Below are 23,048 nucleotides of genomic sequence, written 5' to 3' on the forward strand. Positions count from 1 at the left end.
GATTCTAGTCAAGGTGGGGCTGCTGAGCCAATTGTGCCTTAGGACCTACCTGCAGGTCCACTTCGGGAAAGGTCACCTTGGAGATCCTGGGCTGCAAGCAATGCTGGCCTGTCACCTGCCAGCGATTACAGAGGACACTGGACCTGCTACACCCAGAGTCACAGCGCTCTGAAGCCTTGCTGAAGAGGGCTAGCTCCATCCTGCCTAGGCTTGGTGATCTTGTAGAATACCACTGGTGGGCCTTTACCACGGGCAGAGATGGTGTGCGGCCACCCCCACTGTACCAGCCCCTACCCTGAAGCCTTCGGTGGTTCCTGATGTAGTAAGACGGGGCTTGCTGGTACTCTAGGCTGTCCCCAGCAGCACCTGCCCACCCACCCTTCCCTGCAGCTCTGCAGCCTACACCTGGTAACATGGGTCTCCTCTGCTACGCAAGCAGTCCCTTAGGGTAGCCAGTACAAGTGGTGGGTGTAAGGCTGAGCACACAGATACTGTGTAAAAAGTGGGAAATTTGTTCTATCCACATGCGTGCTTGTTCGCATGAATATATACGTATCATGTGTGTGCCCAGTAACTGGGAGCCAGGAAAGGGTATCAGAGCCCGTGAAACCGGAGTTAGGGATGGTTGGAAGTTGCCAAGCTGATGCTGAGAACTGAGCACAGGTCCCCTGCAAGATCACCGAGTACTCTTAATTGATGAGCCATTCTCCTAGCCCCCTCTACGTGATTCTGAAGTCACCACATGTGCACTGCTGGATACAAGGTAGAGGGTACTGTTAGCATCTGCACATGTGTGTACAGTACATTGTGTGCACTCCTATGCCTGCGCACCTTGGTATACTAACAACACCTGCAGATCCCTTTGCATACCTACACATGCTTCTGTATACCACATATTCATGCATGCCACTGTACTCATGTGCACACTTGTGCACATACACAATGAATAGTCCCATGTGAATCTACCCATCCAAACCTGTGGATATACCCACCTGACCATGCACATCAGTGTACTCATACACATGTGTCTGCCTGTTCATGTGTGTGCGCACAGGCCTGTATCCAGGTACACACGACTATATCCATGCTAGCCTGTGCTTCCTTAGCAGGACTCCAGTTAGCCAAGTACAGGAACAGAGGCTCCCAGGTCTCCTCACGGGTGATTCGTCCTTTTTGTAACAGGGAAGGCAGCTTATAAACCAAGCGTCTGTATAAAATGTCACTTTTATTTGGTGCCTCTTTGAAATGGCTTCATATCACACATTGTCACAGAACCAGACCCACTGGATTGTCCCAATCCTTGGACAGCAGAGCCTGAGGCAGGCACAGTGGCTTTGATTGGCCACTTGTAACCCTGGGCACACAAGTCCCTCCATGGGACAAGTGCTTTGTGCGGCTGCTGCGAGATTTCTGGGCTTGAAGCTGATGAGCAAGGTGTCGCCTTACCCTGGCACTTGGGCTCGCTTGGGGTTGGGTTCTGCTCTGAACAGGATTTTAGGGGTCGCCAGAGAGGCCAGTCTGAGAGACAAACCTGAGGATGGGCCCCATGTCATGTCTGGCCCTTGGAAAAATGAGCACGTAGGCTAAGTCTGGCCACATTCCTGGCCTCTGCCCATGGTGACGGGATGGGGTCAGATCCGGGGTCACAGTGAGCTTGGGAACCTGCCCTGACAGGGAGTGTGGCTGCAGGAGAGTGGGGCAGTCAGGAGAGTTGGTTCCCACTGCTCAAGCATGAATAGACCCAGTTACCACCTGGGTGAGCAGGTGCCCACCTGTATGACTGGCACAGCCACTGGGCGGTGAGAAGGGAGCCTTGTACTGCCTGCCCTGTGCTGTCCTCAGCACATGCATGTGACTGCTGTATGAACGATCTGCACAGAAAGATGCCAGGCTAGACAAAGTCTGCAGGTCTGAGGCAGCAACTGTAGGGCATCAGCCTCCTGCGGAGACCCAGCCGTGGTCCGACTTCACCCGGAAGCTCTACCAAGCGCGGAGGAAGAAGGGACTGTGACACAGGCTGGCCAGTTCAAGTGGGAGAGGAAGGGCAGGAAGTCTGTTGTAAATGTTTAGAAAAATATACTCTTTGGCTTCCTTTTATTTCTTGAGGATTACATAAAAATGGGAACTATACAGGATCGTATCCCAGCCAGGGCCCTGGGTGCTGACTGGATGCTCCCTGCACTGTGTCAAAGTTCTGCATGGCCTCTGTCTGCCACCCTAGCTGGCAGAGGCCCTATTTGGAGAAAGAGGTCATGAAGCTATTCTCGATGCACAGGACGATGTAGCTGTTGTGGCAGCTCGCAGCTTTCTGTTCCAGGAGCCTGCCTGACAGCAGGGAGGAAGCCTGACCTGTAGTCCCAGTAGCTTCAGTCCGCCATGTCTCACAGTAACTCTCCATCAGCCTCCGCCCACTGGGGTCCGAGCCGTGCCATATGCTCTTCTGCGGCCTGCAAGGTATACAGCCTGTCAGCTACCTGGACACCACTAAGGCCAAGAAGACGGAGGCCAGCCGCTATCTTTGGAAGCAGCAGGGCAATGGGACAGTAAAAGGCCCCTGTGACCTACAGGACTTAGGTCCACCTCTCAGATGTGCAGGCTTGCAGAGGAAGAGTGTGTTAGGGGTACAGCCTGGGTCAGAGGGCCCTCGTGGGTGCCTCCTGGGGGAAGCAGACAGTCAGGACACCAAGTACTGTGCTAGACACATGTGTCTAGCTTCCCAAGTCACCCTTCAGAGAGCAGGGTCATTGAAGCAGGTGTCTCGGCTGCCAGGTGCAGAGACGCGGGTACAACACCATTCTGATAACAGTCCAGCTGTTGGTCAATAGTTCAGGTGCCTTCTGTGACCAAGGGCTATGCTGTAGAGCTGCCTTCCAGGATCAGTACTTTTCAGTGGCATTTACATGGCTGAGCAGTATAGCTGAGTAGTCACAGGTGATGATGTAATCAGCTATGTCTCAGGTGATGACATAATCTGCTATGGCTTTGAGGGTACCCACAACCTCATTGCTTAAACATACCATGATCATCTAGTTCCTTGTTCTAGGTTCTATGACTTTTATGTGCAGACTATGTCAGTCTAGAGATTGAGGTCTTGGTCACATCTCCTAATGCTGGGGGAACCTACCAGGCTGGGTGTCTCAGGACATCTCTGCCATCGAAAGAAAAGATTCGGGCCCCGGGTTGCAGTTGACCCTGGGAGCCGGAAAACAGGGAGTCCCAGCTGGGAGATAGCACCTCGTCCTAAAAAGAGACACAGCAGGGACATCAGTCACCCATCACATCAGGCCAGAGGAATGACCGTCAGGGAGATCCCAAGAGACCAAGGAACACATGGGGCTGAAGCATAGAGTCCCTTCTCCAAGGTAGGGCCTATCACAGTGAGTGAGACCCATGGGTACCCTCCCAAGTCTGAGACCGTGGGGTCTGTAAGCCCACACTGCAGGCCCTGAGAATCCCAGCTCTCTTTATAGGAAAGACCCAGAAACAAAGTCACATGATGGGTCCTGTGGTGGAGGGGCCAGGCTAGGTGGCACAAAGAAATGACTCCATGCCACTTTGGGCTATGTTGTCAGTAGCACAGGAACCACTAGAAAGGCCCATGGGGAGGAGCCAGGGCCCTGGGAGGGGCAGGGATCTGAGGGGCTTTGTAGGGAGTATTAGGGGAATGGTTATCCCTGCTGTGAATTCACACTGGAGACCAAGGCCTGGGTACAAATGGGGACAGACTTTTGGCCTTCCAGAAGCTTCAGGGCAGATCTCACCCACCTTCAGGTTGACGATGGGCACAGAGCCGCGGTCGGCACGGCGCACAATGCTGTAGAGATCCTGCAGCCTAGAGGACAGAAAAGCCCGGAAGGTGCCCGACAGCCCCACGGCTCGGGCTTGCTGGAAGCACTGGAAATCTGCTCCACGGATACCACGCATGCCTCCAGACAGGGGGGTGTTCAGTGCCACCAGGTGGAGCTGCCGGAAAGGTCATGTATGGTCACGTCCTGAGCAGTGTCACAAGTAACCCTCTAGTCTGTGGCCTACATACCCACAGCAAAGTGCACATAGGCCGAGTCCACGGATGGATGAGACCAGTCACTTTAGTGACAACCCTCTCCTGGGCTCTCTCAGTCTAGAGCATCAGAGGTGAGTCTCAGGCATGGTGATCCCAGCAGACTCCCAAGATAGCCCCCGATATCCCTTTTCTGGTGAACACAGACAGGGGCCAGCTCAGCCTGTTCCACCCTGGCTGTAGAGTACCTGCCCATCCCTGGCTGCCACACCCTCTGTAGGACAGAGGCACAGCAGGTACACAGCCCACTGCCCACTTATCTGCCATATTATAGACTAGCAGAGACTGGCTCCTGAGTGCTTGATTTCATTGATAACCACTAAGTCACCAGAGATAAGGCCTAAATGATGAGTAGCCTTTATCAGTCAGAAACCTAACTATAGATCCCTATCCAAAATACTCCCCCGCTGGCAGCTCTGGGGTGATTGCCTCTGTCCTGCCAGGACCGGAGCTGGATGGACGGACACACAGCCCTCAACCCTGGGCACTCACCACTGGCTGAAAGTCCTGGTGTGTATGAGCAGGTGAGGAGGTGGGGCGGGCTGGTGGCAGGTGCACATAGGAACTGTGGTGGTGTGGAACTCCTGGGTAGGGCTGGCGGTCTGTCAGACGTGGCGGGTTGGCCAGGATGTCATCTGCTCGCCAGGGTCGTGCCGTGGAATAGGAGTACTCCCTCCGGGTATATGGACTGCCCTCGTGAAGCTGGACCAATGGGGGCTGCAAAGCAGCCACCTCATTGCCCTAAGAATGGACACACACAATGCCTGGAGTAGCTCCTTGCTTGAGATATCCCATTCCTCTCTCTGTTCTGTGCTCTTGGGCAGGACCAGGCTGGGCCTGAGGTAGTAAGGAGGAAGCTGTACCCTGAGCTCTGGGGTACAGGCTTGGGCCAGGTAGGAGCGTGGAAGACAGTTCTGTTTCACCACAGCCTCCTTGGGGCTCCTGGATACTGGCCAAGCTAAGGCCCTACCTTGTATTAGTCAGCTGTTACATGTCGGTTGAGCTCACCGAGAGGTTGCCTCTGGGGCTGCCCCTACCTCCTATTTCACACCCAAGCATATTTATCCCAGAGTAACCTCCAAGGTCTGTGATGGTTTTTCTTATCTTAAAAGAAATATTTATTTATTTATTGTATGTCTATGAGTACACTGTATCTGACTTCAGATACACCAGAAGAGGGCATCAGATCCCATTACAGATGGTTGCGAGCCACCACGTGGTTGCTAGGAATTGAACTCAGGACCTCCGGAAGAGCACTCAGTGCTCTTAACCGCCTAGCTATTTCTCTAGCCCTGTGATGGTTTTTCTATGCTTGACCCAGGGAATGGCATTACTGGAGTAGGTGTGGCCTTGTTGGAGTAGGTGTGTCACTATGGCCATGGACATTAAGAACCTTGTCCTAGCTGCCTGGAAGTCAGTCTTCTCCTAGCTGCCTTTGGAACAAGATGTAGAACTCTCAGCTCCTCCAGCCCCATGCCTGCCTGGACACTGCCATGCTCCCATCTTGACAACAGTGGACTGAACCTCTGAACCTGTAAGCCAGCCCAATTAAATGTTGCCCTTTATAAGAACTAGCTTGGCCATAGTGTCTGTTCACAGCAGTAAAACCCTAACGAAGACAAAGGTCCCTTGTCTGGAGATGGCCCCACTCACTGTGGTGTGGAGGAAAGACAATACCAAAACAGGCCAAGAGCGAAAAGCGGTGCCCTTGAGCACAGCTAGAGGTCAACATTTCCAGCAACAAATGCGCCCATGGTGGGAAAGAGGAGCTGGAGGGTCAGCCGTGGGACACTCAGCCACAGGGAGAAAGCTCAGCCGGGGACTCCAGCCTGTGCCCCGACTTCCCCAGTCCGTTTCTGCTGGAAGCTCTGAGTGCCTAGTTTAGTGATGGCATTTCTATTGGTTGCCCTTTGTTTCTTGTTTTAGTTGGAGGCCTCACCCGAGGGCCTTTCTCTCTGCCCACGACTCTCTTGGGAACTCCAGCCTGTGGCTGCCTTAAAGGGGCCCTGCCTCCCAGCCACCGGTTTCTGCTGAATGTTTTGATGATGCTTTGGTTTTTAATCTCTCCATCGGCTGGCAATTATTCTTTGACTTCGGCTTGCTGCGTACTTCGTAAATCCACTCATTAAATTAAGATATGGTGGCTCATTCTTTGCACTGCCGGGACCCGACACCAACCGCCAGCAACACACAGTTGCTTCCTGGAGTTACTGCCAAGTAATGATGCGGATCCAGAGGCACAGACTCAAGGCCTGGCCTTCTGTGCTCCGTGGCTGTGCTACCTTCTAACAGCTGAAGGGGGGGGGGGGGAACGACGTTCCTTACCGTGCCTTGCGGGAGGGCTGTCCGGGCCTCCAGCTGAAAGGCATCAACAGGGGTTACTCCAGCAGGCTTCAGGGCCAGGGCCTCTCCCCTGTCACCCTCTTCCCACAGCCCCTCCCTCTGGAAGAGGCCTTTCCAAACAGGGATGTGACTGTGCCCCACTGGTTAGCTCCAAGTGAACAGTGGGTACTGGTTAGACCCAGAGCTGATACCACAGACTCTTCTAGGCCAGATGGAAAGGAACTGCAGGACAGGCCTGACAGGCCCATAGGCCCAGAATCCAAAAGCTGGTACCCAGAAGCTCATTCATCTTGAGGCATCCTACCAGTACTAAGGATACTCATCATAGTGGTATTTATTTATTTATTATATATAATATATATACTCTAATCTAAAATCTATCTATATTATGTGGCGCACATCTCTACCCACTGACCCACCTGGCCATCCCCACCATGGTGTTTATACAGAATAGCACTAGCATACAAAGCACAGGTAACCTTCATGCATCCTGAGGCCATCAAGGCACCAAGATGAGGCCTAATACTTCATGGCATTATATCCCCTTACAGGACAGCTCAAGGACATCGCTATGAGCCACCTGGGGGCTTGGGTTAGGACCCTACCTCATGCTATGTTGCTGTAAGTGGAGTCTGACCTCTTCCCCCATGGCTAAAGGTTTGAACCTTGGGGCCATTCATCTTCCTGACAGCAGAGGTCGCGTCACCAGTTGCCTGACATCTCTGCCACTATACCTTCCTCACCACAATGGACCGTACCACGAGCCCGAGGAAACCAGTCCTCCCTTAAGGTGCCTCGGACCCCTCATGCTGGGTCTTTGGTCTCAGCAGCAATCAATTAAGTAATAAAATGTTCATGTACTGCTAACTCTAATAGTAAGCAGAGGAACCCGCTTACTATTCTTGAAAGTTTTTAGTCTTTAAAAGATTTAAAGAAATCCTTCCATTCCATTGTGGATATTAGAGGGGAGAGGGTCTCCCGAGAACTCACCAGCACCTTCCGGAAGCCATTTCTAACGCGTACGTAGAGCTCTTCTCTCTCGGCCACAAAGATGAGCCAGCCCTCCGGCACCTCCCGTATCTTGTCCAGCATGGTCTGGTATGTGGCCCAGATCCTCACCTGCTGGAACCCCAACCCAAGTCCAATATGAGACCCACTGCCCAGAGCATCCAGAGCTCCCAAGATTTCAGAGGCCAGAAAGTGACGCTGGGTAGCTATCCTTCTTTGTCAGGCTGTCCCCAAGTAAGAGGAGTGAAGGTTCTAGAAGTAAGCACCTTGGGGAGCCCATGGTTCCACAGACACCGATCGCTGCACCCAGCGGACTGATGGCAAAGACTTCCTGACATGCCACCTGTCTCCCCCACCCCTACTCCAGATTGTCAGACCTTAGTTAACTGGACACTTACCCCGGCAGAGGCACCCATGGCTCCTGGGGGACCTGGAGGACCAGGTGGGCCTGGAGGACCAGGAACACTGACGGCTACAAGAGAAATCAAGCTGAGAACTCCCGACCACATGAGCAGCCCTCAGGGACCCAGACCCACGCTTCACATTCTTACTCTGTCTGTGAGGGCCTGGGAAGGAGGGAGGTCCTGGAGGTCCCGGAGGTCCCGGGGGACCCTGGCGCCCCTCATAGCCAATGCCAGGAGGTCCCTGGGGGCCAGGAGGGCCGGGTGGACCCCGGATGCTCTCTCCCTTTGAACCCTAGGAACAACAGAGAAGCCGTTCATTGTACTGGGACTCTATATGCTCACAGCTCCAGAGCTGGAAGTAGCCTTTGCGACCCTGCCTACCACAGGGCCCCTTCTGCTGGAGATACGGTCCCAGGACAGAGTAACAGCCACAAAGCTTCCCAGTGTGCCAGTCAGAAGCTAGGCCCGTGGTTCCTTTGAGTCCTCATGACAGCTATGATGCCCCACCCCCGGGGTCTGCTCAATGCTGCGGACGGCAGCAGAAGAACAAACGAGGCTAGCCTGCCCGTGTGCTCACCCAGCCTCACGCCCACAGAGAAGCTAATAACGTGGGGGTTTCGGGCAGCCGAGCTTGCAGGGTTTGGTGTGAGTCTTTCCAGGTATACAACCAATGTCCCTTGACTATGCCCAAGCCCACAGGGTGTGGACACGTACAGGAAGCCTGGGGGGGAGAGAGGGCTCAGGCTTACCGGAATTCCAGGGTATCCAGGTGGGCCGGGTGGGCCAGGTACACTTGAGCTGAAGAATCCGCCACCAGGAGCCCCAGGTTCTCCCCTCTCTCCTTTCTGTCCAGCATCCCCTCGGTCTCCCTTGTCCCCCTAAAATGGTTATCGGAGCCAGATGAGGATTACAGATTGGCCCTGACCCCATTGAGTCATGGGCACCTCCTTGGTTCTTGGTGCTTGTCCCCCCCCCCCCCCGATCCAGCTCGGTTCCCACCTCTTGCTGCATCAGCTTGACCCCAACTGGCAAGGGACAGGGAGTGGTCAGATGGAAGGACACTACCAAAAGGCCAGTGTTCCTCATGGGAGAAGGAAGAAAGTGGTTTCTTGGCTCAATGTCATTAGACACTTGTCAGCAGGGACAAAGGACACCAGCCACCCAATGAAAACATCCATGTCCCCCCAACTTGACCAACAACCTCACCTACCTTCATTTCAGCTTCAAGGTGGAAGAGGTCGATGGGGAATTGCCCTGCAGAGGGTTGGGGGGTGGGGGGAGGTAGGTTAGGATCGATCGTACTGAGACGGCAGCAGACTGTACTAACTACAGCTTGTACTCCCCTCCCCCACCCGCCTGCCTTCCTTGATTTGTGTAAGAACTGCACATTTTCTTAAATTTACTTCTGGTTAATGGATTTTTGTTGTTGTTGTTGTTGTTCTTTCAGTGTTTTTGGTCATAGTGTTTTGTTTCCAAGTTGCATTTGTAAATTTTCATGACTGACCAGTGGCTTTTCTGATCGCTCTCCATCCAGGGGCCTGGAGAGATGCACTCCCTTATTCTGACAGTCACCCACAGATCCTCATGGGAGGTGTGCATTAGAGACCTGCTGTGTAAACTGGCTTCTTCCCTTAGGCCTCTTGCTTCAATAAGCCTGGTCCTGTGGCCTCAGGCATAAGGTCTCAGCAGGACCCAGGACTCCTCAGCAGGACCCAGGACTCCTCAGCAGGACCCAGGACTCCTCAGCAGGACCCAGGACTCCTCAGAGCCATTTCCTGTTTGTGGATGCTTTGTTACAGAGATGCAGAGATGTTTTTGGACACTTCAGAGAAATAACTTGACCTTTTTTGATCTTTGTTTCTTCATACATAAATAAAACATAACTCCATTTATTTCTGTCTCTAGAACACATTCTTGTTCTCATCAAATGTGATGTCTGGTTTCCAGTACCTTGGGCAGAAGGCACGGAAACATTCCATTTAAGGCTTGTAGTTCTGTGAACAAAGGGTTAACTCATTGTTTCAGGGATAGCAGCCTCGGGCCACTTTTGCCTACTGCCATCCTCTTCAGAGTCCTTGCTCTGTCGAATTAATGTCTCAGAGGCTTCTTGCCACTATATGAGATGGTCCTGAGCAGTGATTCTAACCCCCATGGCCCGGCCACGTTACAGGAGTGTTACCCAGGATTGGAGGTGACAACTGTCACTAGCAGGACCTATCCTAGGACCTCTGTAGAGCTAGGCCATGGTCTACGGGACCCTATGACCTCTGAACGAGGTGTCACAGTGACCCAGCCCAGTGGGAGCTTGGAGGACACAGCTATAGAGGCTTCACCAGCATCCTTATGGCAGGCTGCCTTAGGGGTCTTTTGTTTCTCCTTTGACTTGCAAGCTGCCTGGACCAGTCCCCCAAGGCAGATGCTCACTCCCCACGGGTTCTTCCTCTACATTCACAAGACTGCCTCCCACTCAGCCTGCAGAACTTGCTTCTACCTACAGGGACTGCTCCCTGTGGTTGTCTCGTGGCCAGAGGTAATGTAGACAAGCATTGGTGGCTGCTGAACCCTTCTGTCTCCAGGTTCCATTTCTCAGATAACAACTGTGATGGTTTGTCTATGCTTGGCCCAGGGAGTGGCACTATTAGGTGTGGCCTTATTGGAGTAGGGGTGTCACTGTGGGTGTGGGCTTTAAGACCCTCATTCTAGTTGCCTGGAAGCCTGTCTTCCACTAGCAGCCGTTAGATGAAGATGTAGAAATCTCAGCTCCTTCTGCACCATGCCTGCCTGGATGCTGCCACGCTCCTGCCTTGATGATAATAGACTGAACCTCTGAACCTATAAGCCAACCCCAATTAAATGTTGTTCTTAAAAGAGTTGCCTTGGTCATGGTGCTTGTTCACAGCAGTAACAACCTAACGAAGACAACAGCCTTTCTTTCTTTCTTTTGTTTTTTTTGTTTTTTTTGTTTTTTTCTGTCCATTTTCCTCTGTATCCTGAGGCTCTGCTATTGTAGGCAAGTGAGTTCAGTTCCTGGATTTTCCTTCTAGATTTGAGTTTGATCAAGATGAGCGCTTTTCTATTCCCAGTCCTATTTCCCAAGATGCACTTGGTCACAGACACACACCTTGCTGGCCATTGCTAGCACTTTTCTCCCAGGACAGTTCCCTCCACCACCACCCTCTAGCTTGCCTGACCTAAGGGAGCAGCCTCCCTTTGTCTCTCTGGGCTGCCAGCCCCCTCCCGTCCTGGCTGCCAACAGAAGCGCACCCATGCTCAGCCACTGAAAACCTGGGTTTAAATCCATTCTGTCTTCTATTGCTTCTGTTGCCCCTGCTCTGAGTTCCTTCCCCCTCATCCTGATCTGCATCCAGCTTTCTTCCGTAGTCTTTGTTATTTATCTTTCATCAGGCGTCCAGCTGCACATTCTTGGTATGTTCAAGAATATGCAGTTCATCTGCACCTTTGACCTCCAGCTAAACATCAGAGAGATGCTCCAGAGAGTCTAGGCCTGTGGCTGTGCAGCCTGGATTCTTCCTGCTGGGTCGGTCAGCTGCTTCCCACCTCCCAGCCTTTTCTGGAACTGCTTGACTCTCTCTGGAGGCTTGCACTGGGCACCAGGCTGCCTGATGCTCAGGCTACCCCTCTTTGGGCAGAGTCATCCTGTGGAATCCTGCATGAATGCTGATGTGGAACATCAGAGCCCACCCCCCCCATTTGATGCCTTGAAGCACCCAGGGACTTCTGGTTTTACTCACTTCTTTCTCCATTTTGGGGGGCATCTTTTGACTGGGAACCACGGCACATCTTTTCTTAGCTTTGGAAACGGAGCCATTTCACCCTCGACTGCCGTTTTCTCTTTGACTCTCCAGTGACAAGCGTGCCAGGTGACTGTCATGTCCTTCCCTGGGGAGCATTTCTCTTTCTGGCTTTCCACTGACTAGGTGCTGAGCTGGCCCCTCACAGCTTACCTTTGCTGTCTCGGCAGGTCATGTCCCCTAGTACTCTGAACTCCCAATATTTTCCCAGACAACCCTCTTCTTCGAGATGATTCTCTTTCCTTTTAGGTCTGGGACACGGTACTCTCTAAGTTTTGATCCCAGCTGGTGACTACTTCCCAGGAGGCCTAGGTACCTGGTCTTCTCCCCACCCCCACCCCCCTCTCTCTGGCTGGTTCTTTGTTCAAGTGCCTATGTCTTCCTTATAATTCCATACATTGTGAGTGCTGTTGTCAGGCAGAACTTGGTGCTCCAGCTTGGTTTTGCTTTGCTTTGGCAGGAAGGACCCCACTAGCACAGGCATGCTAACGCTTTTGAGGGCCATGGGGAGTGGTGCCACCTTTGTATGTTTGGTTGGTTGGTTTGATTTTTTTTTCAAGACACAGTATCTCTGTGTAGCCCTGGCTGTCCTGGAGACCAGGCTGGCCTCGAACTCGGATTCTTCTGCCTCTGCCTCTCGAGTGCTGGGATTAAAGGCGTGTGCCTCCACTGACACCCAGCAGAGGCTTCTCAATTCTTATCCTGCTTTCATAGATCATCTTGGTAGAGGTTGGTCAGACCAACATGGGAGCTGGCAGGGAATGCCCTCTGCTCACTGGGAAGAGCAACCCTGCTTGTATCTACCAGGGTGACAGGAACATCCCACTGAGCTGCTCTTCCCTATAGCACACCCTCCCCCCCCAGGCCCTAGCCCCAAGCTGAAAGGCTGACTGGTATCCCTAAATCCAGCTCTAATCAAGACTTGGTAAGCTGAGAAAGTGCTCTGTCCTTCCAGAGGCTTGGACAGCAACCATGGTATAGAGGGTGTCTAAGCACCCCAAGGGCACTGGTGCCCAACTCTGGAGCTGGCTATACACAACAACCATCAGCCTGGACGGTGCAGAACATGCTCACCTGGTGGCCCAGGTGGGCCCACCTCTCCTTTGTCACCCTTTGGTCCTGAAGGCCCCTGCACACCTGAAGGGAGAAACCCCAAAGCTATCAGGGAAAGCCCCTCCCACCAATGTCCCCAGCCCTGGCTATTGTGTGCATATGGTGGGCCTCGACCAGAAAGGCTTCGGATAGATGAGGGTGGGAGAGCAATGGTGTGTGTGCTATGTGTGAGTGGAGGAGATCAAAGCTGTGTGTTGGGGGGAGGGGAAGCCACTGTGCTATGCCCCTACTGGTGAGTGGGACTGTCCCTGCATCCATTCTGAGAAATCTTGGGTGGTGTCCCTAGTTAAGACTCCCTGGACAGTCGTCACACCAGATGTGTGCACTACTAGAAGTAGGGTACGGTTGCAGGCACGGCCTAGCTAAGAGGTACTCAGGAACAAGATACTCAAAGCTAGCAGAGAGTCAAGTCCCACCACTATCCTGATACCATCCTGCCAGAGCCCCAAACCCCCAAAGGCACTGTGAGCCCCGAAGCCCTCACCCTGCTGTCCTGGTAGTCCAGGTCGGCCAGACTCCACAAATGCCTACAAAGAACAAGTGGGTTAGGGGAGAGGGGGGAGTGTGGGCTAAGGGTCAGCGCTCTAGAAAAGAAGATTACCAAAGTCCCCAAGGCCCCTCCCCAGAGCCACTAGGAGCTCTGAAGTAAAGGCAGGGTCTATCTCAGGAATCCTAGGCATTGGAGAGATGCCTCAATGGTTAAGAGCCCTGACTGTTCTTCCAGAGGTCCTGAGTTCAATTCCCAGCAACCACACGGTAGCTCACAACTACCTATAATGAGATCTGGTGCCCTCTTCTGGTATGTAGGCATACATGCAGGTAGAATGCTGTAGACATAATGGAGAGATAGATAGATAGATAGATAGATAGATAGATAGATAGATAGATAGATAGATAGATAGATAGATAGAAAGAAAGAAAGAAAGAAAGAATCCTAGTCATGGTGACCTGCTCCTACAAGTCACCTCTCCCTTGCCAAGTTTAGTAAAAGTGGGACACCCCCCAGGACCTGGGTCTAGAACCTTGGTCCTTCCAGCTTGAGACTGTCTCCAAGCCCCAGAGTTAAGATCCCCTCCCGTGTGGCATCACTACTCATCCATTGGCCCCAGGCACAGGCTACCCAACAGACCCACCCCAGAGACAATTCCAAGGCCAGCAACTGTCAAGAAGTCAGTATAGAATGAGTCTCTGGCTACTTACATTGCTGTCATAGATGGGCATCCCAGGAGGACCTGGGGGGCCTGGAGGCCCAGGGGGGCCAGGCAATCCCTGTGGAGGGACAGAAAGCTCTGGTTAGTCAAGGTCATAGCTGAGACATGAGCGTAGGCCAGGAGAGCAGACATGGGCTGAAAAGCAGATGAATCAGAAAGCTGAATCTGTTTGATGATGTAAAAACTAAGAACGCATTTCTGCCTCTGGTTCATGTGCCTGCCAACTAGGCCTGATGGCGGGAAGCCTAGGACGCTCTCGAGCCACGTAAGGTCACATGAGCTGTGGGTAACCAAAGAACAAGTAGTCCTGCTTCTCCTGAGATTGCTAGCTGCAAACTCGGAGCTAGGTCAGTGAAGAAGACTTCGGCGTAAGTAAACGAAATTCTATCTTTACTGATTCAATGTATAAAGCAACCTAGCCCTAACTCTTAACAGTCACATGCTGCCTCTTCAAAGAGCCTCCTTGTAAGCCCTGGGGACCCAGGTAAGGAAGGCATGAGCAGGGCTTCTTCATCCCTGGAGGGTACCTTGCATTGCCTGTCTTCCCCAGGACAGCTGTGAACAGCTGTGTACTGGCTGGCACTTCAGGCTGAGGGGTACACTGTTCGCAAGGAGCAGTATTCAACCCGATTTTTAAAATCATAACTGCCAGGCGGTGGTGGCCTGGCACGCCTTTAATCCCAGCACTTGGGAGGCAGAGGCAGGCGGATTTCTAAGTCCGAGGCCAGCCTGGTCTACAAAGTGAGTTCCAGGACAGCCAGGGCTATACAGAGAAACCCTGTCTCAAACAAACAAACAAACAAACAAAAAACATAACTGATGGGCTGGAGAGATGGCTCAGTGATTAAGAGCACCAGCTGCTCTTGCAGAGGTCCTGAGTTCAATTCCCAGTAACCACATGGTGGGCCACAGCCATCTGTAATGGGATCTGATGTCCTCTTCTGGTGTGTCTGAAGACAGCTACAGTGTACATACATACATAAAATAAATAAATCTTTAAAAAAAGTCATAACTGAGGATAAAATCCAAGAGGCAGTCTTTTGCATTGGGATGGGCGTGACTGGTCTGTGACAGTATGGTCCTGCAGCTCTGCAAACTGCAGTTTGCTCTCGATTTTTGCATGGTGTTGTAGGCATCAGACCATAGAGAAGAGAGCTGACAAGAAACCCAGAGCAGTAATGACCTATCAGGAGTGCAAACTCTCTGAAGTACTTATATCTGGGTTTCCACGACCATCTCTGCTCTGGGCAAAGCAGGCGGGAGGCAGGAGCCGCAGGCTGGACGCAATCACACTGGGGAAGTCCCTGAGTCTCTGGGTGGCTGCATCCAGTAGAAAGGCAAGACATGCCATGAAACAAAAAAATCCTTAAATCCCTAAGGCAGCAGATGTTTTAAAAGCTAAAAAGCTATGTTGATGGATCCAGAGAAGGGATGTCGTAAGGTCCCATCCCATGGTTCACCTCCTCCTCTCTTCATCCTCCTCCTCCTCTTCTACTCTTTTTTTTTTTTTTTTTTTTTTTTTTGAGACAGGGTTTCTCTGTGTAGCCCTGGCTGTCCTGGAACTCACTCTGTAGACCAGGCTGGCTCCGAACTCAGAAATCTGTCTGCCTCTGTCTCCCAAGTGCTGGGATTAAAGGTGTATGCCACCACTTCCTGGCATCTCTCTTCTGGTACAGCAGATATGTTTGTACATGTGTAGTTGTGAACGTACCCACATAGTATTTATGCAAAGTGTGCCTGTCGGGACCAACATGTCTGATTACATCACCAGATTCCTGAAACAGCTCAGCAGATGAGCTGCTGGGGGCCTCAGTAGCCAGACTTGGTCCCTGGTGTTCCAAGCCGCCACCCATTCACCATTACAGGACACTTACCCTCATGCTGAACCCAAGGCTGGCATCGCCAGGCTCCCCTTTCTCTCCCTTTAAGCCATTCGTTCCGGGTCGACCCTGGGCAGGATAGAGTAGCAGAGCTTCTTGGACACTGGACACAGCCTGTGCACACCCCCATCCTTCCCATGGTCAAGCACTCACAGTCCAGCCCCAGTCTAGCTCCTGCCCAGGAGCTAGGAGAGGCAGGACACTGACTACAAGGACCCAGGTCAGAGCCCCCTCGATGCCCTGGGCCTATCGGGTGTCAGATGAGGTGTTCTCTTAGCCAAGTACATCTCTGACACATGTTAAGACATTGGACACAAAGGTATGATAGCTGTCTCAGAGGGACGGGAAAGCCCAGCCCTCCGTAGCCCCAGATGTCCTCCCCCGACCAGGTCCCACTTGTAAGGCCACCAAATCCTCACCGGCCGTCCAGGGAAGCCAATTTCACCCTTGTGCCCAGGTCGTCCATAAGGACCCTACAGAGAAAAAGCAATGAGTCGAGGGGTGGGCGGAGCCACCTAGTGAGGAGGGAGGGGCCACCCCAGGAAAGGACCAGGACAGCCACCTTTGAGGAACTGCCTGTTGCCATCTGGTGCAACCCACCCCATGTTTTCCAATGCTACAGTTGATACAAACCCTGGGCTGTGATCTCAGTGTAACAAAAGCACTACTCACCGGGGGTCCTCGAAAGCCTGGCTCTCCCTGAACAGAGAATCAGAGGTAAGTTAGGCAGCTATGGCTCACCTTGCCCACTGCCTCCCAGAGTCCTTGCTGCACCCATGTGGATGTGCTAGGCTGGCAACCGAGGCGGATAACCATGCCAGCAGGACAGGTAGACACTAGCATTAGGGACTAGGTCCAGCTTAAGGCACATGAATGGTCCCTAAGTCCCTGAATGTGGGTTCAACTTCCAAAGCATCTAGCTAAGGCCACCCAGGTGTTATGCAGCTCTAGAGCCTTGGAGAGCAGAGGGTTCTCCGGGCCTGGGGAATCTAGTGTTATTAGATCACCTTCTAACAACACTGTAGGCCAGTGAGAATCTGCTCCTCAGAGGCACCAAGGCTTTCCAAGGCCCTTCCCCCTGTGCTTTCTTGGAAGGCCTGCAGGGGTGGGAACCCCCAAAGGCAGTATGAGGAGCAAGTTCTAGCCAGCCAAGCACAGTCTTGTGCTCAGCTTCCTACAGATTCAGGTCCATAGGAAGTGGGAGGTCTAGATATCTGTTACCCAGGGTAGATGGATACCTGCCTGCCATGGGCCTTGGTCCCCTCTAACTTCCATAGAAAAAGGCCCGGCAGAAGACGGAGCACACTGGACCGTGATCAGTATCACTAACCTTCCTATAGGTGACATCAGCCAACAGTAGTACCAAGGGATAATGCAATCACTGGCAGGTTTGGGAGCTGTCAGAGCATACCCAAAATGGTTCCAAGGGACAAAGGAAGGACAGATTTGGGCTATGGAAAGCTGGGAACCCCGTTCAGAAGAGGTCTGAGTGTGTCATCATCTTGCCTCTCTATCAGAGTACCGCCTCCCCCCCCACACACACACTCATGCTGTCTTCATAGTATTATGGAACCCCGAACTCATTCTCACCTTGGCTCCCTTCTGGGCGTGGCCCAGGGCTCTGCCATCAGGGCTAAAGATAGTGCCTGGCTCTCCCTTCTCACCCTGGAATGGCAAGGCAGGAAGGTCAGGTCAGGGCTCAGCCATTGGTCTTCAGATACCCACACAACAAAAGCAGCAAGGGGGTCTTGGCCTACTATGGGGAGTTTGACCAGAGCGCTCTGAGATAGAGTAACAGAAATGGGATATCCTAGTACCTTCAGAGCCCAGCCTGCCCCAGGGGCCGTCATCTGAGTAGCTAAGATGAAATATCTTGCCTGTAGCAGGTCTGTGCAGTGTTGCAGGAAATATTAAAAAATGGATCTGTCAACTCTCCTAGGCTAGCCCCCGCAGCATCTGGCTTGCTTGTCCCAAGAGCCACTTGTCCCCTCTCTGCTATAATCCCCTGTAATTGGCAGTCCCACATTCCAGTAACCAAGTAAATCAAAACTCTTAAAGCTTAATTAACCAATCACATTTATGTATCAAGAATATCACAGCCGGGCGTGGTGGCGCATGCCTTTAATCCCAGCACTCGGGAGGCAGAGGCAGGCGGATTTCTGAGTTCGAGGCCAGGCTGGTCTACAAAGTGAGTTCCAGGACAGCCAGGGCTACACAGAGAAACCCTGTCTCGAAAAAAAACAAAAACAAAAACAAAAAAGAATATCATAATTTACAAGATGCCAGTACAATAATTTCAGAGCCAATTGATAATAATAAAAGCTTGAACCCAATTATTTCTAACCTTGTAAAATCATAGCGCTACTTGTGGCTGATAAATGCCAAACAGATAGGTACACCTCCGAAGCCATCTTGGTTCTTCTCCCTAACCCTCTGGGATGATCCGTCTCCCTGCAACTAATAGCCCCAACCCCTTTTCCCCATCCAATCACAGACCTGCTCTGCACTAATGTAATTGGACAGGGAAAATCCTGCAACAGGGCAACAATAAGGCTGTACCCTGGTTCCTGAGAAATGAGCAGAAGGCACCCCAGCCCCTTACCTTGGGCCCCGGAATTCCCTGCTCGCCTTTGGAACCCAGGTCACCCTTCGGTCCAGCAGGTCCCTGTAGTGACGACCAGATTGGAATGAGGATCCATGACCCAATGATCCTTAGTCCCTGTAACTCCCATATCCCTTGCTCTGTGTTTGCTCCCTGGTCATATGCCAGCCCTTCAGAGTCCTGAACAATTACAGGTGACAAGGACACTATGCTACATCTTCCAGACCTTATTATCTTCCTGATAGCATCATGTCCTCAAGGACAGTGACTGTCCCCACCCAAACTTACATTGCTGTCCTGTGTACAACAATAGCATAGCCCACCCCCACCCCCAGTGTCAGGGTGTCCTGGACAAGCGTGGACCTCGGAAACAAAGCTACTTACGGGAAAGCCTGCGTACCCTGGCTTGCCCTGTGGAAAGAAGGGCACCATGAGTTTTGGGGACACACTGCTCTCCCTGGTGTTCTCACCCAGCCCCCTGGACCCTCTGTGAACTTACAAGCAAGATGGCACTCACCTCTGGTCCTGGCGTGCTCACTATAGCTCTCTGTCCCCGAGTTACCAGGAAATACAAAGTAGAGGGGAAGAAAAGAAAGGTGCCTTTGAGTTGAAAGTCACCTGGTGCCACATTAGCCCCAAGCTCAGCAAAGCTACCCCAAAGTGGAAATTAGAAGAAAACTGTTATTTTTAGCGGTATGCCTGGGTTCTCTCTGCAGGTGCCCAGCTAACAGCTGACCCATTTTGTGGGGAGTTCCCCTTCCTAGCTTGGGGTCGCTCTCCAGTCTTGTTACATACAGATCCTGCTGCATATGGTCTGGTTCATCCTGTGGAGGCAGCGCCATCTACTGGAGCCCTTCCCCTGTGCCTTACTGTCATGCCAATGTCAAAGAGCTGCAGCTTTTGATCTACCCTGGTCCCAGAGCCCTTGACCTTGACCCTGTCCCAGCCCCCCCTCACTGCATCGCCACCTTCTGTGGTGTCTGGATTACTTCTGGAAGCATGAGGCCTGGGCCAGGCTCTCTTGTGACCACTCACAGCCTTGCTCCCAGGACTAGATTGTGCCCATGTCAGAAGCGAGGGAACAGAGACTCCAGAAGGTGAAGTAACCAGCGGGGATCGCAGGTGACATCTACAGCTGGGACTTGGGCCTAGTTAGTGGTTCTGTCCTTAGGAAGCCGCTCCCCTGGACCCTGCATCTCCTACCCAGGCTTCTCCCTGAAGAGGAGTGAGCTTGAGCAGCAGCTTGGCTTCTGGGTTCTGTGGTGGGGCTGTGAGGAACCCATTTTCTCTGGGGCCAGGCCCTTTGAATATGTTGCTTCAGCCACCACAAAGGGGCAATGGTAGCCTTTACAGCCAAGAAGGCCTAGACACTTTGGCAAGGAGAGGACCTGTAGCCAACACAGCTTTTTCCTGAGACGCCAGGGCCTCTCGTGTCCTTTTGATGAGACAGTTGGACCATCTTCAGGCAGTGCCTAGACCGAGGGATGAGCCCCTGCAGCACTCCAGTGTACTTACATCCTCAGGTGACACATAGATCACAGGTCCTGGAGGTCCTGGAGGGCCAGGGAGGCCCGGCCGGCCCACTCCATCTTTTCCTGGGTTTCCCTGGAAGAGAATGGCAGCGAGGTGAACATTTCAGTTACTGGCCAGGACCCTAGGTCTGTAGGGAGAAGCTGAGAGCTATCCCTGCTGACTTAGGGGCCTCTGCTTAACTCTGATATCATATGGGCAGCCAGGTGGTTTGGGCCTGGGGCTGGGGCATGATGGGATTTCCCCACCCTGAGGTCTGGGCAGCTCAGCTCTTTGTCCACTGTGTAGCTGTGGCTAACAGATACTTACCTTTTCTCCCAGCATCCCTTTCTCTCCCTTTGGCCCCTGCAGAGATAGGAAATGAGTCATTACAGGCAGAACCTTCAAGGACCAGCCTACCTGAGTCTGGTTTCCAATGCAGACAGGGACTCTGTGTTTCCCAGAGCCTTGGAGACTAGAGATAGGCACCCAAATCGCTGACCAGACTTGGCTCCCCAAGGCACAGTGTAGCAGGTGGGGCACACAGACCCAGGATACCCCAAGGGCCACCATGGATGCCAGTTCTCTTCCTGAGGGCTTCTTTTTTATGCCCCCTTACTCACCGGGGGTCCAGCTGCACCTTCTCTTCCTGGGGGACCAGGGATGCCCTGGGGTCCGTCTGCTCCAACTTCTCCCTGGGACAGACAAATGGAAGATCCAGAGTCAGCCCTACAGCCAGGCAGCAGAGGCTCCTAGAGAGGAGGCCACAGCACCCATGGATGGGCATAACCATCACCTAGGTTTCTTCTGGTTCAAGCCCTGGAGGGTAACACAGCTTTCCCTTGAGCGATGAGGAAGAAGGTAACAGGGAAGGGGGAGGGATCTCCCCCTAAATTGGTGCAGGGGTCTTTGGGTATGCCCTATGACAAGGACTCATTGAGGGTATGGCCTATGGGTTTTGATATCTGTTTCTTCAGGCCCCTCCCTATCCCCAGCGGACAGTGTCCCAACCCTAGGTGAAGTACCTACCTTGGCTCCCGGTATGCCTGCCACTCCAGGATCCCCCTAAGTAGACAAAGGGTTCCATAAACTTGGAGTATCAGCTGGCCCACCCTCAAACCCAGATATATTGTCCTCTGTTAGTCATTCAGGACTCTCAGCCCTAGCACTCGAGCTCTCCCGAGGGTCTAGAATCCTGAGTGATTAAGCTGGGATCTTCAGGCCCATGTTGGTGAAAGGTACGAAATACATCCCAGCATCATGGCAGCTGGATAGTTCTGAATCTCGTAAAAACAGGAGGCAGGTCTTATCATCTCCACTATGAGAAACAAGGTCTCTGAAGTAAAGTCTTAACATTAAAAAAAAAAAAAAGAACAGGGGGCTGGTGAGATGGCTCAGTGGGTAAGAGCACCCGACTGCTCGTCCAAAGGTCCGGAGTTCAAATCCCAGCAACCACATGGTGGCTCATAACCATCCGTAACAAGATCTGACGCCCTCTTCTGGAGTGTCTGAAGACAGCTACAGTGTACTTACATATAATAAATAAATAAATCTTTAAAAAAAAAAAAAAGAACAGTCCAGTACAGGCCCATCTGAAATGCCCATCCCATGTTTTGTAAAACACACACACACACACACACACACACACACACACACACACACACTTCTAGGAGTCCAAGCAACAGCAAAGGCCAGTTGGGACCCCCTGGTGGGGACTATTCTGGTGTTCTCCACCCTTACCCCTGCACTGGAGAGCCTGACTCAAACCTAAGGGAAGGGAAGGGCTATGGGGACAAGTCTGTGGGCTGCTGCCCCCAAGGATGACATGGGAAGCTGAGAACCAAATTCTCAGATCTTGTAGGACATACCACCCACCCTACTGTCCCAGAAGCTGAGAACATGGCGGCGGGGGGGGGGGGGAATCCCTGAGCTCTTCAAAATTCTATCATGCTTCACATGTATGAAGCCAGGAATCTCAATTCGTGGGGGTTTTAGAAAGGTAGGGTACGACCCCACTAACGCTCAATGCACGGGAAGGGGCATGTGGTTAGTTTTCTATGAAGCCATCGCCTATATTTTATAAATAAACTTCCATGCTGACGTCCCAAAGTAGTCATGGGCTAGGCAAATCTCCCAAAGAGGCCTCCCCAACTCACCTTGAGTCCCGGCGACCCTGGAGGTCCCTGTCAGAGTACAGGAAACAAATGTTAGTGATCAGATGCACTTTTTCAGTCCTCCGCAGATTAGCCCTTTCCTAACCTCCAGTACACAAAAGCTCTCAGCCGGGCAAAAGCTATCTCCAGGGGCAACTGAACTTTGGTAACAAAGTATCCAGCTGAAAGATACAAGGGGATTCTTTCTGTTGTTCTTAAGACAAGGCCCACATTTGAATTTGATTTACAATAAAAGTATATATATGAAGTTACAAAGAATAGCAACGGCAACAATAATTACTTTAAGCTATTATTACAACAGTAGTAGCCCTGGAAACTGGAAGTCACCCTGGTGTCCTCCAAGGCCAAGGCATACTGTGGCTCCTCGGGAAAGGGCAGCAGCCTCAGGGAGGAGTGGTGACCTGAACAGGGCCACTGAGTGTGTGCATGCCTGCAAACGAGTACCTTGATGTCCCCACCACTTCCGGACTTGAGCTCTTCTTTGCTGACCTAATCCAAACTATACATAGGTCAACAGTGAACCAGGAGTCCCCTACCCCATGACCCATTAACTCCAGTTACTCTGGCCAAATAGCTTGTCATTCTCTCAAACGGCCGGCATGGAGCGAATCAGATAGGGAAAGGCCTATCTGTCTGACACCCTCTCTCCCTTACTGGGGACAGTTTGGAATCGGGTCTTTCTGGGTGGGGGGTACCGTGGTTCACATCCCAGAGCTGCTGGGAACTCCTTGCCCTACATGCGGCTGCACCAAGGTCACCCCTGACCTGGCTCATGGGTAATACCTGCAGCCCATCGGAGCTTCGGGCACTTGTCCAGAGGGGCATTCCAGAGCCTTCCATGTCATCCTGAAGGGAACATAAAAGGGATGTTTAATCTCTGACCCTTATGAAGAAGGAGCTGTCCCTGAGGCCAGGAAGATGGCGGGGGAGAG

At 52.3% G+C, this 23,048-nt stretch overlaps 1 protein-coding gene across 5 annotated transcripts in view; it reads right to left on the reverse strand.

The window, feature by feature from the left end:
* Nucleotides 1-1,209: 1,209 nt before the first annotated feature.
* The window catches only part of Col18a1 (collagen type XVIII alpha 1 chain), a 112,924-nt gene continuing 91,085 nt past the window's right edge, over nt 1,210-23,048 (reverse strand). For 3 of the 5 annotated variants that reach the window (XM_021204405.1, XM_029542097.1, XM_021204404.2), the window contains 26 exons: nt 22,900-22,962; nt 22,099-22,125; nt 20,972-21,007; nt 20,566-20,637; nt 20,273-20,308; nt 19,949-20,038; nt 18,951-18,980; nt 18,818-18,844; nt 18,434-18,496; nt 17,422-17,496; nt 16,504-16,530; nt 16,251-16,304; nt 15,826-15,900; nt 13,941-14,009; nt 13,225-13,267; nt 12,702-12,764; nt 9,026-9,069; nt 8,565-8,693; nt 7,963-8,107; nt 7,810-7,883; nt 7,394-7,525; nt 6,386-6,418; nt 4,553-4,801; nt 3,766-3,963; nt 3,125-3,240; nt 1,210-2,447 (listed from right to left, as the gene is read on the reverse strand). In XM_021204405.1, the coding sequence (XP_021060064.1) occupies nt 2,234-2,447; nt 3,125-3,240; nt 3,766-3,963; nt 4,553-4,801; nt 6,386-6,418; nt 7,394-7,525; nt 7,810-7,883; nt 7,963-8,107; nt 8,565-8,693; nt 9,026-9,069; nt 12,702-12,764; nt 13,225-13,267; nt 13,941-14,009; nt 15,826-15,900; nt 16,251-16,304; nt 16,504-16,530; nt 17,422-17,496; nt 18,434-18,496; nt 18,818-18,844; nt 18,951-18,980; nt 19,949-20,038; nt 20,273-20,308; nt 20,566-20,637; nt 20,972-21,007; nt 22,099-22,125; nt 22,900-22,962 (2,184 nt within the window). In that variant the 3' untranslated portion in view covers nt 1,210-2,233. The remainder of the gene's footprint in view (nt 2,448-3,124; nt 3,241-3,765; nt 3,964-4,552; nt 4,802-6,385; nt 6,419-7,393; nt 7,526-7,809; nt 7,884-7,962; nt 8,108-8,564; nt 8,694-9,025; nt 9,070-12,701; nt 12,765-13,224; nt 13,268-13,940; nt 14,010-15,825; nt 15,901-16,250; nt 16,305-16,503; nt 16,531-17,421; nt 17,497-18,433; nt 18,497-18,817; nt 18,845-18,950; nt 18,981-19,948; nt 20,039-20,272; nt 20,309-20,565; nt 20,638-20,971; nt 21,008-22,098; nt 22,126-22,899; nt 22,963-23,048) is intronic. The other 2 variants (XM_021204403.2, XM_029542099.1) reach the window with 1 other exon arrangement.

The sequence above is a fragment of the Mus pahari genome, chromosome 9 (assembly GCF_900095145.1).
Source record: "Mus pahari chromosome 9, PAHARI_EIJ_v1.1, whole genome shotgun sequence".
Lineage (NCBI taxonomy): Eukaryota > Metazoa > Chordata > Mammalia > Rodentia > Muridae > Mus > Mus pahari.